Source organism: Crocodylus porosus, unplaced genomic scaffold (genome assembly GCF_001723895.1).
Source record: "Crocodylus porosus isolate Cpor-Errol unplaced genomic scaffold, CroPor_comp1, whole genome shotgun sequence".
NCBI classification, from domain to species: Eukaryota; Metazoa; Chordata; order Crocodylia; family Crocodylidae; genus Crocodylus; species Crocodylus porosus.
Window position 1 is genome coordinate 131,592,619 of NW_017728943.1, and position 18,620 is coordinate 131,611,238.

The 18,620-nt window shown below is 43.2% G+C and overlaps 1 protein-coding gene across 6 annotated transcripts in view; it reads left to right on the forward strand.

Annotated features, from left to right (window-relative positions):
* The window catches only part of AHI1 (Abelson helper integration site 1), a 203,007-nt gene that overhangs the window by 137,526 nt on the left and 46,861 nt on the right, over positions 1-18,620 (forward strand). For 4 of the 6 annotated variants that reach the window (XR_002103750.1, XM_019550218.1, XM_019550219.1 and 1 more), the window contains exons 21-23: positions 7,541-7,606; positions 10,189-10,351; positions 12,843-12,946. Coding sequence is in view for 5 of the 6 variants with exons in the window: in XM_019550218.1 (XP_019405763.1) it covers positions 7,541-7,606; positions 10,189-10,351; positions 12,843-12,946 (333 nt within the window). In the remaining variant the exon portion in view is untranslated. The remainder of the gene's footprint in view (positions 1-7,540; positions 7,607-10,188; positions 10,352-12,842; positions 12,947-18,620) is intronic. The other 2 variants (XM_019550220.1, XM_019550222.1) reach the window with 2 other exon arrangements.

Genomic DNA, 18,620 nt, shown 5'->3' on the forward strand with positions numbered 1-18,620 from the left:
CAGGTTACACAGGTGGGCAAATGAGAATAGGATGGGATTCAATACTGACAAGTGCAGGGTGCTGCACTTGGGCAGTAAGAACCAGCAGCATACCTATAGGCTGGGGAACTCGCTTCTCAAAAGCACAGTGGCAGAAAGCGATCCTGGAGTCATTATCGATTCCAAGATGAACATGGGCCACCAATGTGATTACACAGTCAGTACGGCTAACCGCACCTTGTCTTGCATCCACAGATGCATCACAAGCAGGGCCAAGGAGGTGATCCTCCCCATCTATGCGACACTGGTCAGGCTGCAGTTGGAGTACTGCATCCATTTCTGGGTGCTGCACTTCAGGAGGGATGTGGACAGCATTGAGAGGGTCCAAAGGAGGGCCACTCTCATGATCCGGAGACAGCAGGGCAGACCCTACAAGAAAAGGCTACGGGACCTTAACCTGTTCAGCCTTCACAAAAGGAAGGCTGAAGGGGGACCTGGTGGCCACCTATAAACTTACTAGGGCGGACCAGCAGGGAATGAGAGAGACCTTGTTCCCCCGAGCTTCTCCCAGAGTAACAAGGAATAACGGCCATAAGTTGTCTGAGAGTAGGGTCAGACTAGACATTAGAAGGCATTACTTCACAGTCAGGGTGGCTAGGATCTGGAACCAACTTCCAAGGGAAGTAGTGCTGGCTCCTACCTTGGGGATCATAGAATCATAGAAGTAGGGTCAGAAGGGACCTTATAGATCTTCAAGTCCAACTCCCTGCCAGGGCAGGACAAAACCCCCCCCAAAAAAACTGGGCTCAAATCATCCCAGCTAGGTAGGCATCAGGCCTCCTCTTAAAGACCCCCAGGGTAGGAGCCAGCACCACTTCCCTTGGAAATTGGTTCTAGATCCTAGCCGTCCTAACTGTGAAGTAGTTCTTACGGATGTCAGATGTCAGACAGATGCAGTAACGGAGGAATCCATATTCTAGAATGCTGGGTTTAATATCTGTTAATCAAAAATAAAAAATGCATAATCATGTAATGTGCACATATTATATGTATGAGAGGAGTTTCGAACACTGGCCAAGACAAAGTAGTAATACAAAGGAGTCCAGAAAGCTTAGAAACTTAGATACAAAAATAAAAAAGATAATTAATTTTGAAAAATAGTTTAATATGCTTGTAAAAACAAATCTAAAATGTATGTGTAAAATAACATATAGAAATGTTGGAAGCTGTGTAACAAACTAAGAAAAGATAACTACCTGGCCAAACTATGGGGTTTGTGGGGCGGGGTTGACAAACGCGCTCTATTTTTTTTCTGATTAAACCATACAAAAATGTGATGGTAAAATATACACCATCTGGCCCACCAAGCAAAGCTCAGATATTGGTAGCATTTCAGCAGTGGGGGGTATTCTGATGTGTTTGGTTTGCATGTGTATTGGTGGCAATTTGGTGCCAGGGAGAAGCAGCAGTGGCTGAGTCAGAAACTCTGGCCCACCATGTTGGACTGTATTTCAGCCCACCACCCTGAAAAAGTCGCTGATCTCTGTGCTCTGGCACTTCCAAGTGCCAGTATTTAGTACAGTTCTAAAAGCCTGGTTAAGTTGGAGGAGTCAGGTATAACTGGAATAGTGCAGACTAAGCCACATGTAGCCAGATTAGTTTGACAACCAGAATACTGCTAAGTGAGCAGTTTAAACTTTTGGCTCCACAGGCCAGATGAGTAGAGAGGGGCCAGTTCGCAGATCACATCAGGCTCCAGAGCTCCATGCCATGGATCAGGCCCTAGCCAGCTCCATGCCAGCTCTCTGAAGCTATTCCAGGATTTTTTTTCCAACATGTTGTAATGCAGCATCAAAATATCCTATTACAATCTCCTGGATTGCTTTCAGTAGTCACCGGGAGATCAATGCCAATTTTGGTAAACTGCCAGCCAGTCCAGGAGGGTTGGCAACCCTAGGCCCTAAGCCCCTGCACCCACTCAACCAGCCAAGAAGGGGCCCTGTGTCACCACTGCCAAACCCCATGTACCAGGATTAGGTTCTGGGGCCCCACAGTAGCCCTGCCTGGTCCCATCTGCTGAGATCAAGCTCTGGGGCCCCACTGTGCCTCAGACCACTCCTGCATGCTGGGCTTGGGCCTTGGGGCCCTGTGCCATCTCTTTGAGAGTCTGTGAGATTTAAACTTTTAAAAGGGTCCCAACTGAAAAAAAAAACTTTAGTTGGGACCAGCTGTCTAGCAGAGACGCACAGGTAGAAGCCCATCATGCCCCTGAGAGGTTTAGAACCCTGGCAGACCCTTTGGCAGACCCCCAGCGCAGAGCCAAGAAGTAAGCAGAGACCATGGCGGGTAGCTAGGAGCAGTGGTGGGATGCAGCTGAGTATAGCCAAGTAGGATTACGCCCTCCCTCTTTTCCTCCCCTGCCACAGCTCCTACTTAGCCCAACCCCCAGGGAGCCATACGAACAGAGTGCATGAACATAGTGAGCAAACAGGCACGCTCTTGGCCCGGCATGTGAGTTAGCACAGAAGTTTGCATGTAAGGGTATGTGAAAGAGTCATTAGCAGGCGCTCTCCTGAGTTGCTCCCCGGCAGAGATGCTTGGCACACCTCATACCTGTTGTGCTCCCAGGCAGCCAAAGACCCCCACACCAAGGGATAGATCTCCAGCAGTGGATCTCAGGTAAAGGGGACAAGGGACCAGCCCTCCACCTCTCCAGGGAGGGATCTGGGGAATCCCCCAGCTGCTTGGGAAACCGGAAAGCCAGGAGATCCCCCTGCAGGCAGCTACTTGAGCTTGTCTGCCAAGCCACTGCAGCAGCAACAGCAGCTGGTGAGGACGACATGGGGGTAAGTACCCACCTCGTCTCCTACTTAAACAAGCACCTAAGGAACCATGTGAATAGGGTATGCCCTGTAATATGGTGATGAGTATGTGCCACACCCCTAGGCATCCTGGTCTGGATGGACCACCCCCCTTGGTACCTCGGAGGTCTTTACCCAGATGGAATAATTTGTTCTGGCCTTCACATAGATGCAGCCCTTGCCTCCAGGCTGTGGAGGCTGCCTGGCATGTTTGCTGGATACTGGGATCTGGGGCACAAGCACTCCCACTTGTGGGATGTGCTTGCTGATAGAGACTCTGAAGGGCTGGGTGAACGAGCTCCAGGAGGAGGCAAACAGACTGAAAATCAACAGGGAACATGAAGCAGAGATTGACCCTTACTGCCAGACCCTACACCTGGAGAAGGATGCCACAGAAACCAGGCAGAAAAGCAGGCTTGACCAAGATGCCCCAACCAAGGCTCAGTGGAAATTTGTTATATCTGGCCCAAAGCCATGATGTGTGTCAGTTGCTCCACCAATAGCCCTGCAGCCCTCACACCATCGACGGATGGGGATCTGTGTCCTCTGCACCAAAGACAGGACCACCCCCACCAAGGAAGCAATGAAGGGTGATTGTCGTGAAAGACTCCCTGCTGTGGAGAACAGAAGGAGCCATTTGTCATCCACACCCCCTTGCTTGAGATCTGCTGCCTTCCAGGAGCCAGGATTCAAGATGTTACGGTGAGGATCCCTAAGCTGCTCCACCCTATAGACCACTTCCCCCTGCTCCTTTTCCATGTGGGCACCAATGACATGGCAAGAAACAGCCTGGAGAGAATCATGAGCAGCTACTAGACCATGGGGGTGAAGCTCAAGGAATTAGGAGCACAAGTGGTCTTCTCCTCAATCCTCTCAGTTAGAGGCTGTGGCCCTCGGAGGGAGGAGTGCACTGTAGGACCCCTACTTAATACAGAGGAACAGCCCACAGTTGATCCCTGCAAAAAGGCAGAGCTCCTAAATACTTCACCTTGGTATTCCTGAAATCAGACGAGAGCTGTTCACCTGTCCAGAGGCCCAAGGAATATGGGAAAGTCAACAGACCACATTAAATCAGTCCCGAACAGGTAAGGGTACTCTTAGAACATGTGGTTGTTTTCAAGTCTGCTGGGCCAGATGACCTGCATCTGAGAGTCCTGAAAGAACTGGCTGAAATCATAGCAGGGCCTCTAGGGAAACTGTTCAAGGAGTCGTGGAACCTGGGACTGGTCTGGAATGACTGGAACAGGGCCAATGTGGTACCTATCTTTAAGAAAGGCAAGAGGAACAACCCTGCAAACTATAGACTGGTCAGTCTGACTGGTCCTAAGAAAACATTTTGAAAAAATTGTTAAGGAGGTCATCAATTACAAACTTAGGGTATTTGGAAGCAACCAGCATGGCTTTGTCAAGAGTAGGTCATGCCTAGCAAACCTGGTGTCCTTTTATGACTGGGTAACTAACCAACTGGACAAGGGACATGAGGTTGATATCATTTACTTCAGTAAAGCCTTCGATTCCGTTTCCCATGAGATTCTCCCCATTAAACTGGAGGGTACTGGCCTAGACCAGTCTACAGTCTAAATTGTTCTGTACAAGCTTTTGGGCACAAAGGAGAACTTGATGAAACCTTCTTTAGAACCCAAAAATACCTTTAAAAATTGAGATTCTGAAGTAGTACAGTAGTCATGTAAGTACACTAACTGGTTACCCAGATAATACTAATAATAATCACGATGAATCATTTTTGAGTAATAAGAGACACTCCCAACCTACAGGCTAAGTACACTGGCTGAACAGTCTTCTCAGCCTTAGTCTGAGAAAAAAGATTAAGAATATGCTGAAACCTGCAAGACGGCACTAACTAATGAGTAGGCCACTGTACAAGCTACATGTGCTATGCTGCAGTTCATGTGTGTTGTGTTCACCCAGTCAGGTTTTATGTGTGCATACATTACAGAAATGTTAAGTAGCAAGTAAGTAGCAGGAACATAAATGCTAATAAGTTAAAAGAATTGCTTGCTTTGATAGTGTTTTTAATGCGTGGTTACTATAGAAACTGTGGTTGCATTGTATTTGTTGTATATCAGATGAACTGAGAGCTTAGGTTTTGTAATCTTGTAGGATCCCTCTTCTGAATTAAGACTACTTGTCTTAGAAAAATGTATTAGAATTCCGGGGAAACAGAAAACTCGGAGAAGGCCACAGATTCTCCAAGAGATTTAGATAATGGTGACCTTTTGGAAAACTTGACTAAGAGAACATATTGGAAATAATATTGAGAGAATAAAGCAGCATCAAATTTAAGATGTGCATTCATTTGTGTAACCCTTCTTCTGTCAGGCACTAGATGACAGTACTATGGGCTGGGTCTAAATTTAGGAGTTTTCCACAAGCTTTCTACTTGACTCAAGCCCTCACTCAGCAACCTGGGAAAGTAAGTGCTACCTGGCTCTTCCAAAGTGAACAAACTTCCCCACTTGCAAACAATATTAGCTATAACAGGGTTTATTAAAGGAGCAAGCTGGACAAATATACAACCTCCCCCCTCCCCAAATTTCACTGAAACCCCCCAAAACCTAGCAATCTCTCTTAGTCACTGCCAAAACAACTCAGGGGAGCTACTTCTTAGCACAGTCTGTTGAGAAGGGATACTTCCTAGAACTGCCATTTGTGGTCTACCAAAAATGACAGGTGCTAGATTGGGAGACCCACCCTGGAGGACTCTGATGCTCCTTGCCACTAGGAGTTGCCATTCTGCAGTGGGGGCTCTACCAATTTCACCAAAGTGACAAGTGCTGGGTAAGCCCACATTAGAGTTCTGTACCAGTTCACTGCTGGGGATCACCACTCCTCCATCTCCTCTGTTGGGGACCACTGTGGTGCTCTCGTGGGGGGAGGGGGGTCTTCTGCTCCTTGCCATTGCCAAGATTAACACCACACTGCTTCCAGGGGTCTGTTACTCCTTGCCACTGCTGGTTGTTGTTGCAGCACAGCCTCTGGAATCTGCTGCTCCTCACTGCTTCTGAGGGTCACTGTTTCTCTTCAGGTTGCTTATGCAACCTCTCAGCTATGTTACACCCTGACCCCAGCAACAGCAGGCTCAGAGATTTCAGTTCTTTGTGGGTTTTCATCTGAACCCACAATAGGGACTTATGCAGGCAAGCACTTTTCCTCTGAAGATCTGATGGCCTACAATGGCATCAAAGGAGTTATTCTTGTCTAGAATAGCAGGTTTTTCTTGTCCCTTTCCCAACTCCACAATTCCATGCACTTAGGATGGAAGAATCCCATGCACCGCTACAGCCTGGGGACTGACTAGCTAAGCACCAGTTCTGCAGGAAAGGACCTGGGGGTTACAGTGGACAATATGTGTCAGCAGTATTCCCTTGTTGCCAAGAAGGCTAACAGCGTACTGGGCTGCATTAGTAGAAGCATTGCCAGCAAATAAAGGGAAGTAATTATTTTGCTGTATTCTGCACTGATGAGGCCACATCTGGAATACTGTGTCCAGTTTTGGGCCCCCCACTATAGAAAAGATGTGGAAAAGTTGGAGAGTTGGAGAGCAATGAAAATGGTTCAGGGGCCGGGGCACATGACTTCTCAGGAGAGGCTGAGGGAACTGGGTTTATTTCGTCTGCAGAAAAGAAGACGGGCTTTGATAGCAGCCTTTAACTACATGATGTGGGGTTCAAAAGAGGATGGAGCTAGACTGTTCTCAGTGGTGACAGATGACAGAACAAGGAGCATTGGCGACACATAGGTGATTCACATGAGTGCACATGCACCCCCTGAGCTGAGTGGTGAACCCCCTGCAAAAAATGCCACCAATGCTGCTAGCAGCGCCTGAGGGTGGTCACCTCTCCCTCCCTTCCCCTTGCCACTGACACCACTGGTGGTGTTTGTGGATGCTCCCCAGTTGCTGCTAGCCTCCTCCAATGCTTCTGGCAGTGTCTGCAGGTGGACACTGACTGCCAGTTATTGCTCACCACGCCCGCCACCGACTTCACTGCAGCTGCCTGTGGGAGCTCCCTGCTTGCTGCAGCCACACCCCTGCCACAGCTGCTGCCACCTGTGGGCAGTTGCCATGCGCCCCCAGCCTCCAGGGGCACATGGCATTCATGACAAGGACCAATGGTCTCAAGTTGTAGCAGTGGAGATTTAGGTTGGATATCAGGAAAAACTTTCTCCCTGGGAGGATGGTGAACCACTGGAACAAGTTACTTAGGGCGGTGGTGGAACCTCCATGCTTGGAGGTTTTTAAGGCCCAGCTTGACAAAGTCCTGGCTGGAATGATCCAGTTGGGGCTGCTCCTGCTTTGAGCTAGGGGTTGAACTAGATGACCTCCTGAGGTCCTTTCCTTCCCTAATTATCTATGATTCAGTGAAATGACTATGGACACAAAGATCTGATCCACCTGGCTCTTTACATTTGCATACTTTACCCCACCCCAAACAGTAAAAATCAAACCCAAGTACCTCCCAAACCTCCAAATATACATACTAATGAGGGCATGTAGAACGAAAAGTTACTATAATAGAATATAAACATGACAATATATGCATAACGTGCAGAGTTACATCTTTTTTTTTATTAGTGGTGGTGGATTGTTTTTGCAATACATGACAAATAAGTATAGACTTCAAAATAAGTACTTACCAAAGGTTTCCATGTTAATGTTGTAAAACTATTTCTTCTTCTAGAGTGGTGACTATCTGGCTGCATCATGTATGAGAATAGGGAATAGCTCTGCACCACTGCAAGAGACTGTGAGTATTATGGAATTTTTTCATTACCCCTATGCTTGCCACACTACATCTGTGCTTATAAAAATATTAATTAATTCAGAACAGAGGTGTCAAACATAAAGTCCACAGTCTAGTTCCAGCCTCTGGAGTTGGGTGATCTGGCCCACAGGGCTTCTTGCAGTCTGGACCACCCACCTCCATGGATGCCTCTGTAGCAACAGTTGATAATCCGTGTGGCTGCTAGAGCCACTGTTTCAACATGGCTCCAGAACCCCAGAGAGTTAACACCACTTGCTTCCTCATCACAATTACCTGCTGCTGAAATTGGAATTTTTAGTTTCCACTGGTGCCTACAATTGGTGGCATGGGGAAAAAGGGGACAAGCCGAAGCAATGTTAATTCTCCAGGTTTTGGAGCCAAACTAAGACAGTAGGTCCAGTGGCTGCAGGGATTAACGTCACTGTCATGCTCATAGGTTTGTGGGAAATTTCGCAGTCTGGATTCAGCCCAAAAGGCCAAATGAGATCAATAGTCCTGGTTTGGACTGTCAAGTTTCTCTTTATGTTTACTTGGGATCACTCTAAACTTTAGAGTGATCCCAAGTAACCATAAACTTTAGAGTGATCCCAAGTAACCATAGAGAGAAACTTTGCACTTTAGAGTTCAGTGTTCAGATGACCCCCAACTATCAGACATAGGTCAAAGCTTTCATGTTACTTGTGGTTTCATGTCAGTCTCAAAAAAACAAGTTTGGCATGATTTTGATGTATATTCTGTGCATTATATTTGTTTGAATTTGAGCCAAGACTTGCCAGAGAGTCTGTAACGTTAGCAAATTTTTGAAACCCCAGCATGAAGGGACATTCCTATGGCTTTGGACCACATTATGAGCTATTTACATGCTTCTGTTGATTCCATTTGTAGTCATGAATTTGCTGTGTGCTGTGACAGTCAAATCTTCAATGGGATCTTGAAGATAATGACTACTTTGACTTCTGTTTTTAAACAGTGATAGCATAATCTCCTGAATCCAATCACATTACAGGATACACTGATACCTAGTGTTTGATTAGCTTCGTTTTCCTTTGCTTTGGTTTTGTTTTTTTAAAGCATATTACAGTTTTGTGATGCCACTGGATTATTGTTATTTTTTCCAGATACTGGACAAATGCTAAATATTTTTATGGAAATACTAATAGTCTTTATAAGATACCACCCCCTCCACACACTCCCCAGCGCACACACTTTTTGGCCTGGCCTTTCATTTTTCTGCATTCAATTGAATTTTTATATTCCTTTTACTTTACATGGCCTCTTGGTTTTCACTATCTTATGAAGGAGTCCTGAGACTTCTCAGTAAGTAGGCTTTCCTAGAGCACCCCTTACTGGACATGAGCATGTAAGCTGTATCCATCTAACTACAACAGTGACAGTGGTCACCTCTGATCATATTGTTGGCTTTCCTGATGCAGGAGATGAGTTATAATAGAGAAGGAGGTATTCACATTCTTTCCTCCTTCTGTTGTGTTTGGGGCAGCTGAGTACAATTAGATAGATTCCTATCTATCAGGAACAAAGCTGATCTCAATGCTCTTCTGCTGACCAGGTTATAAGCTAATGCATTAACTTTATGATTATAGAAGTATTTTCATCTCTTCACTTTGCAATTGTTGCAGTATCCCTGGTCATTTTTTGATATGTAAGTATGCTTTCATCAATAAATACTTTGTGCAAAATAGAGCACAATATAAGGTTGCCATTTTTGACAGAATAGGGGAGAGATAGGGGGTCCAATATCCTTTCAAACCTTCTGTGTTTTTCACTCTCGTCTGTTCTATGTTCACAAAAATGGGATATAAATTGTTCCTTGATCATATAGCTGTAGGAGCTAAGTAAGAAAAGATCCATCATATTTTTATTTTCAGGGCAGATAGAAGGGTTCTGATTGATGGCTGTATATTCTATGCATTGTGAAGCATGGGGGAGACCTCTAAAATTTCTGTGGAGGAAGTATTGATGCAGCAGTGCAGTATGTTTCAAAGTAAATAGTTATATTTTGTAGTTAATAATATGTGTGTCCAGTATACAAATGTTTAGCCAAGTATTTGTTTCAAAACAAAATGTTACAAATAATTGAAAGGATCAGAATAAAGCTATACAATGACATTGTTCCGTCTGAGTTTTCTTTCTAGTAAAATCATCACATTGTTGGAGCATTTATTCAAATGCATATGCTTTATGCACACACTCATGGAGTGGGATCTGAAGGTGGTGTAACAATTCTGAGAAAATGAATGTATGAGTTTTTTTTTTCTTTTGCCTCGTAAGTAAATTGCTTATAAAACTAACAGCTGCTGTTTTGAAGCTAATCTTAGTGTATTGAATGTTCTTTACCATTTTTGCAATCCCACAGTCCTTTATCTTGCTTCTCCTGCTGCGTTCCCACCACCCCTGATCCCATTAGCAAAACTTGAGACAGCCTCAGCTTTTACCAAAGTGCAGCTTTGGTTTCAGCTGCTTTTCTGCAAGAGGAAGTGAATGTTGCGCTTTTTTCTCTGTGGCATGGTTGTGATAAAGCTGTGGTGCTCTTATCTCTCTTTTAGGTAGTGGCTCTTTATGACTACACAGCGCATCGATCAGATGAGCTAACCATCCATCGCAGTGACATTATCCAAGTGTTATACAAAGATAATGATAACTGGTGGTTTGGCAGCCTAGCAAATGGACAGCAAGGTTATTTTCCAGCTAATTATGTGGCTGGTGAAAGTAAGTTTACTGCTCTTCCTGGTATACCGGTATGGGTTTAACTGATAGTCCAAGATTTTACCAAGTTATACTGCTTATTACTACAAATATGTAAGTTTATATAGTGCACATATGACAAGTCAAAAACTCACTGCAATGCATAAACAGTTTAAATTAAGATAAACATTTAGCATGTGAACATGTAGCATTTTCTAAGTCTGAAATGTAGTGACACTACAATGATACATTCTTGTTCTCACAGTATTACTTCTGTTACCAACCTCTACCCCTCCTCTTTACCACATGCAACCACCTGGTTCACATACCATCTTGGCAGTTCTTTGGGGCTCCCACAAGATCTAAACAGTTCATAGGCATTTCAGCCTTTCATTAAGTAATAGCTCCTCAATTAAGCCAAATTGCCAGTGCAGTAGCACAGGTCCCAATTCCCACTCCCCCACCCCCAATGGAGAAAGTTTCATCCCCTGATAACTGAATTATATCCTGAGGTTATAAAGAAAAGAAATAGCAGTTAAAGCAAGAATCCCAAGTGTGAGCTCTGAATTTATTCCTGAGTCCTAATCATTAAAACAACCTTTGCAGAACACTAATACAGCCTAAACTTGAATACAAAATAAAATTAAAATATTCCCATATGACTTAAACCCCTGGCACATGTTACAGTTATGGTGTGATTAATGTGGTAGTGTAGTAACCGTGCCACAGTTTCAGCTGATTTATGGTACCATAACATTGTGGCTGGTTTGCCACTTAATTTCACAGAAAAATGTATAATATCTCTGTGGTTCATTTTTATGTCACCATAAATTAAGTATGTGGCATCCTCAGGCCAATGTTGAGAGTTGTCAGCAATGACATTGGAACAAGGGTCAGCACGGGGACTGGGACAACCCTAGTCCTGATGCTGAAAATCGGCTACCAGAAGAATGATATACAAGGTTCCCTGGTAGAGGACTCAAGGAGCTCTGGCTGCTGGAGACCCAAGAATTAGGATTCCATTGAGGTGGATTCACAGGTAATTAATTTTATTTTATTAAACATGTATTAATTCTGGTGATGAGAGAACTTTAACCTGACCAAATCAAAGAAGGATCAACTCTTCAGTTATCTGATCTTTAGTGGAAGCTGCAGGGCAAGGCACTTAAAAATGCTGAAATGCAGGCAGCCAGGTGAAGCCATGCTTTTTAGATGTCCCAGGGCTTGGAGACCTTGCAGCAGAGAAGTTCCCAGATTCCAGGGTCCTAGTGCCCCAGAACATCCAAAAATTGTTCAAGTATGCTATCCCCTGATGGTCAGATCCAGCTCCAACAGCCTTGGGTCTCAAACTGGACCCAGGTCTGTTGGTTGGAGTTGGGTCCAACAATGAGCTGTCCCAACAGCTTGGGGCCTTGGCTGTCTGGGCTAGGTCTAACAATCTGCTCCTTAGACGTGGTCCCTAGGTCTTGCACCCAGCTTTGACTCTTGGAATTAGCCTGATAATCAGCTGATTGTTGGCCCCAGCAACCTCAGGGAACCTGCAGGGGGCTGGGGGCAGCCCTGGGTCTGAGACAGAGCTGTCTTCAGCGCACTCTTGTAGGATTGGGCTAGGAGCAGCTCAGCAATGGTGTGACTGGGACTGGAGGAATATTATGCCCCCCAAGGCAGGAGGTTCAATATTTGGGATGCAACATAAGATCACTCTGTTCCCATTCCATCATTGTTTGAACATCTGCCAGGGGCCTGAGGAAATCGAGAGCCCAGCTGATATTTGGATACACAAGGTGTCGCTAGGACAGAACTGTCAATTCTGAACTTTTACATGATGGAACATCATGTCTGGTCACATTCTAAAAGCACAGACCCAAAAGGTGGAAATTCATTGCGATGTCTCTTAAGACAATAAGCATGCTAGGTTAAGTCATTTTCTTTTATTAAACTTGTATTACTACTGGTGATGAGACAACCTTAACCTGATCAAATCAAAAGGGATCAACTCTTCAGTTATCTGATCTTCAGCAGAGACTTATATGGCTTGGGAAAGATGAAAAAAAAACTATACCAAACCTTGAAAATTGTTCAAAATAACTTTATTTCACTTAATTTCACACTCTGCTGCATTATAACATCATGAGTAGTCTGTAATGGTGCATTGGATAACCTTTGAATTATACTTGCTACAGGTGCACATGGTATTCTTACCCATAAATGTCTAATTTTTTTAAATATTTGCTATTTATTTATAAATTTAGATATAAGAAGTCTGCTAATGTACATAATCCTGCTGAAAAACAGGCTTCAAGAAACCCGGAAAAGTTTTTGATGAAAAAATGTACATTTTTTTGTGAAAACTGTTACAAAAATATTTAACCAGTGTTAGTTAATGTCCTACTGGTAACTGAATAATAATTTAATTTCCATTCAAATTAAATACACATTTGTATTAAACACACTTTAATTACATAATTTTCATGACAAGCTGGATCATGACCTTAGTCTCATATTATCTTTTCAGCAGAATATGAAGAGGAACAGTCTTTGGGATTAGTGCCAGATTCTTCTCCTCTTCTATCAAGTGGACAAACACAAGCAGGAAAAAAATCTCCAACTCCACGTGGGGTAATTACTTGAAAATAGAAAATTCTTTTAACTATGGATTTGAATTTTTTCTTCTCTTGGATAAAACAGCTACCTGTTAGGGCATTATATCAGGCAGGCATGAAAACAGACGTGTTTTCAGCTCATGCCTTAATGCTTTTTTATTTGGCTTAATTGCTGTGTAATGTAGCAATTAAGTGCAGAGCCCTAATCCTGCTCCTGTTGACTTCAGAAGGAGCAGAAATAACCCCCTCCTTCCTAAAGCATGAGCACAAACATGAATTTGTAAAGAATTAGTACATTGTATTATTTGGTTAATGGCATTTAGCTTTCAGTCTTGGGAAGCACACCGCTGCGAGGCACATGTATCTTTATAACTGTCCACCTTGTTCTGTAAAATTCCTCATTTTTGAAGTGACTTAAATGAAACCCATTATGGGCACTTTTACACGTGTTCTGTGGGTGAAGGGATGGCACTTTAATTAGAGTGACTCCAAGACCTGCTCTGATTAAAATGCCCAGTGTCTCGTGTGTCAAGAGTTACCATGCTTCAAAATGGAGGCGCTTGAACTAAAACTCATTCGACAAGCTTTAGTTCAGGTGTCCCTGCTGCTATTTTGAAGTGTGGGGACACTGATACACAAGATGAAGGAGACTGCTGGAGCATGGTAATTACCACACTCCAGCAGACTTAGTCAAATAATTACAGCACATCGGAGCAGCCACCATCCTCATATACAGGCACCCTACATGCTAGTTGAAGAGTTTTTCAGTCCATGTAATAATTACTGTACCTGTTAAGGACTGCAAAACCTCTTTAGCATGCTTTGCAATTTGTGATATTCATACCTGTTAATTCAGGACACATGGTTTTACTAAAAGGCTGCTGAAGCTCCTCCCAACAACCCGTTTACCATGCAGGTGATTTGGGGAAGGGACACTCCACAGACTTGGCCCTTGCATCATCTAATCTGGAAGAGTGAAAGACACTGGGAAACTCTTAAAAAGAGGCTGTATATATTTTCCTCTGATCCATCCCATTTTCTTAATTCTGGTAAAACTATTGTCCAGGAGTATTTTACACGATGTTGAAATTTACAATTAAAAAAAATTGTAAGCATCCATTTTATAGGCAAGATAACTCAGATTAGTGTGTGTTCACTGGTTAGTTTGTAAACCTCGCTCCAGAGAAGCTTATGATGAGAGGCTGAGAGCCATGGGACTCTTCAGCCTGGAAAATCACAGGCTTGGTGGGGCCTGGTGGCTGTCTATAAGTACATAAGGGGTGTACATCAGGACCTGGGGGAACGCCTGTTCACCAGAGCACCCCGAGGGATGACAAGGTCAAATGGTTACAAACTCCTCCAAGACTGTTTCAGGCTGGACATAAAAAAGAACTTAATTACTGTCTGAGCCCCTAAGACCTGAAACAGGCTGCCTCCAGATGTGGTGCAAGCACCTACTCTGGACGCCTTTAAGAGACGTGTGGACATTTATCTTGCTGGGATCCTTTGACCCCAGCTGACTTCCTGCCCCTGGGGTTGGGGGCTGGACTGAATGATCTTCCGAGGTCCCTTCCAGCCCTAATATCTATGAAATCTATGAAATAAAACCCTAGTCTCTCTGTGCCATCTTTATCTACCAGCTCTGTGTTCCCAAGTTGTGTATGTGCTGAGTAGCAAAGTTCATACCATGCTGAGTGTCATACTGTATTGTACATTTAATTGTAGCATTCCTGTGTTCCTGTGCTTATACATTTTAAAGCTTAGTGGAATGAATTCACAGTCTATTCATTTAGGAGCAAAGAAGCAAGTCTGCCTCAACTAAAGTTAAATGAAATCCATGAGGAAAAAACTAAAAAATACAGTATTGCCCTTCAGATATTGGAAATAAAGGTGTGTTGAGCAGATCTGTGACTTCTACTTCTCCAGATAATAGAGGTCAGAACCTTGGGATACTGTTCATTGGGCAAAGGGAAATATACGATGATGACAGTAAGTTCAGAGACCATTGGTTACAATGTTAAAATTACTTTTGAGTTAAACTTGTTTGTGACCTCTTTGCATATGGTTTTTCACAAATGTTCAACTAATCAAAATGTATTAACACAAATACTTATAAATTTAATTTAACTTAGAATTTTTCATTAAAAATATTTTTCTAAAATGAAGTTCAGATTTTGTTTGGGCCCTAGCAGACATTACAACATGACACACATTCAGCCAATTTATAATACAATAAAATGGCATACCAGCCACAGGTGTGTTATGCATTTAATGTAAAACATTAATGTGGTTTGTAATTTGAATGTGTGGCATGTAACCCAACATCAGGTTGCACCGTGAGGTTTTAAATGTCCCTGCGTTGGGAACCTATGGGTTCCCCTGTGCAGAGTCATTTAAAGCCACACTGTACAGCTTAATGCAGGATCTGGAGCAAGAACAGCTGAGGACCCAGGCTACCTCATGCCCAGCTAAGTGTACCCCAGCACAGAAGCCATGGGATCAGGGAGCTCCGTGGTTGCCACCTGCTCATGCTGTGACATAGAAACAACACACGTGCAGCTGATGACCAGAAAGCAACCTGGTCCCCAGGTGCACACTTTCACCAGAAACCAAGAATCAGGATGAACCCGAGAACCAGGCTCCATGCCCCATCCCCAAAGGGCTTCCCCAGTCCATACCAGAGACCTGGTGCTGCTTCCCATCTGATCCCCAGAGGCAGCCCCTGGTCTGAGACCCAAGGTTCAGGGCTGCTTCAGAGCATAAAATTCCTCAAATCCCATGGCAAAATCATTTGAACATCTGCCAGGATCTTTGATTGTGAGAGGTAAAACATGATATAAATCATCCAGAGAACAGTAAAAAGAAAAAAACCCCATGTACTTACCATTATAGTGCAATTTTGAGATTCAAATATTTGCAAACCTGTTTGCAACCTGTATGTATAGCAATAAATTCAATGTAGGTGAAGTCAGAGGTAAAATTTAACAAATTATTTGCTACAAATTATTCACTCATCTTATTGCTAATACCAGTATATCATATATTAGTACAGATATTTTATATAGAATTAAAATTTTAAAAAATATAATTAATTCTGTTGAACAGAAATAGCAACTCTGAAACATGTTTCTGATTGTATAGCTATTTCACTATAAGAATATGAGAAACCCATAGCCAAAACCATGTTTCATAAGGGATTAAATACAAATATACCCTGTCCTCTAAATGTACCATAGGCAAAGGTGAATAGTTTCTCTTTTCTCTATATTGAGCATAGATTTTCCCAATATCTGTATTATCAGTCTGTTGGTTAATTGTCCCGGTAGATGTTTGAAAACGTCAGCCCACCCTCACACTCCTCCCCACACACTATCTTTTTATTGCAGCTGTAGATATCACCATCAGATACTCATCTGTCACTTTTAGCAATTCTGTTCATCAAACATGCAAAATTAGAAAAAGAGAAGATCTGTACTAGCTAAAGTTGTTAGAGTTTGGTTTTGTGTTTATCTGGAGTTTTCTCTTTTTATATCCAGAGGAAACCTAATTGTATTGTTGAATCAGAACAGTTTTCACGTAGAATTATAAATATCAGTAAAAATTAATTTACAACAATTAACTAAGCTTTATGGGGGGGAGGAGGGAACAACTAACCAATCTCTCCTGAATATTTGTTTATTTTTAAAACCTTATTGTTAAATAGGAATCATTTAAACATTTCTAACAACATCTGAATTTCTCCTGTAGTAATCATTTCTGTGGTGTTTTAGGAAAAGATCATTGGTTATAATTAAAAATGCTGGAGCCTGAGGGAGGTCCTAGTAGGAATGTGTATGTAGATAAACCTTTAGACCTCATTAAAAAGTGAGGCATTATGTACTATTAATAAAAAGGCATTATTGTGGACTCAGTACTCCCTAGGGTCCTGAAGGAGCTCAAATAAAAATTGCTGAACTCCTAACTGTATGCAACCTATCACTAAAAACAGCCTAGTATGAGAGGACTGGAGGGTTGCCAATGTGACTACAGTATTTAAAAAAGGCTCTAGAGAGGATGCAGGGAACTACAGGCCAGTGAACCTAACTTCTGTTCCTGGAAAATTGGTAGAAACAATAATAAAAATAAACATTGTTTAGCATATGGATGACATGACTTGCTGGGGAGGGACCAACATGGCTTTGTCAAAGGGAAATAATGCCTCACCAACCTACTAGAGTTCTTTGAACATGTCAATAGGCAGGTGGATAAGGGCAATCCAGTTAACATAGTATATTTGGATTTCAAAAAGCCTTTGACAAGGTACCGCTTCAGAGGCTCTTAACTAAAATAGCTAGTCACAGGATTACAGGGAATTTCCATGCACGGATTAGAAATTGGTTTAAAGATAGAAAGCAAAGAGTGAGTTTAAATGGTGAGTTGTCAGGATGGAAAGAAGTAAACAGCAGAATCTCCCAGGGATCTATCTGTATTGGGACTGGTGTTATTTAACTTATTTGTAAGTGATCTGGAAAAGGGGAAATAATGAGGTAGCCAGGTTTGTGTATGACACAAAATTATTCAGTTTTAAAGACCAACAGGGACTGTGAGGACTAAAGAAGGATTTGGCATGATTTTGCAAGTGGGCAACTAAGTGGCAGATGAAATTCAGTGTACATAAGTATAAAGTGGTGCACCTGAGCAAAAATAACCCGAACTATACCCAAACTGTCATAGAATCATAGAATCATGAGTCGGAAGGGACCTAGACAGATCATCGAGTCCGACCCCCCGCCATGGGCAGGAATGAGCACTGGGGGTGGGAGGGGTCATAAAACCCCAGTCAGGTGCCCTATAATGGGCTCTACATTAGTTGTTACCACACAGAAAAGAGATCTAGGAGTCACTGTGGGCAGTTCACTAAAAACATCAGCTCAGTGTTCAGCAGCCATCAAAAAGGCAAACAAAATACAAGGATTATTAAAAAGGGAATTGTAAACAAAATGGAAAGTATCATTATGCCCCCTATAAATCCATGGGGCATCCACATCTTGAATACTATGCCTCGGTCTGGTCCCCAAACCTCAAAAAAAGATATAGAAGAACTAGAAAAGGTACCGAGAAGGACAGCAAGTATGATTAGTGGTGTGGAAGGGTTCCATAGGAGGAGAGGCTAAGGAGACTAACCTATTCGGTTTAGAAAAGAGACATTGAAAGGGGACCTGATATGTGTTTATAAAATACTACATGGTAAAGAGACTCAGTAAGGATTTCTTATTATTATCTTGCACAATACAAAAGGTATGGATCACAAAATGAAACTAGTAGGTAGTAAGTTTAAAACTAACAGCAGGAAGTTCTCTTTCACACAGCATGTAATTGAAGTGTGGAACTCATTGCCACCAGATGTTGTGAAAGCTGACAGATTCAACAAGAGATTGAACAGTTTCCTGGAGGAAAGGATCATCACTTGCTATTGAGCATTGGCATGAATGATGCGTGCCCTTGGGAGCTGGGGTTGCACAGCAGCGGGAGCATGGCGGCAGTAAGTGGGCACTCCTGCAGACACCACCGGCGCTGTCAGCGGTTGGGGGGGGGCGTTGTGGCGAGCACCGACCATAGGTTGGTGACCACCTGCAGATGCTGCCAGCAGAGTCAGCAGCAGCCAGTGACAATCGTGGACTGGCCACAGATGCTGCTGGCGCTGTTGGTGG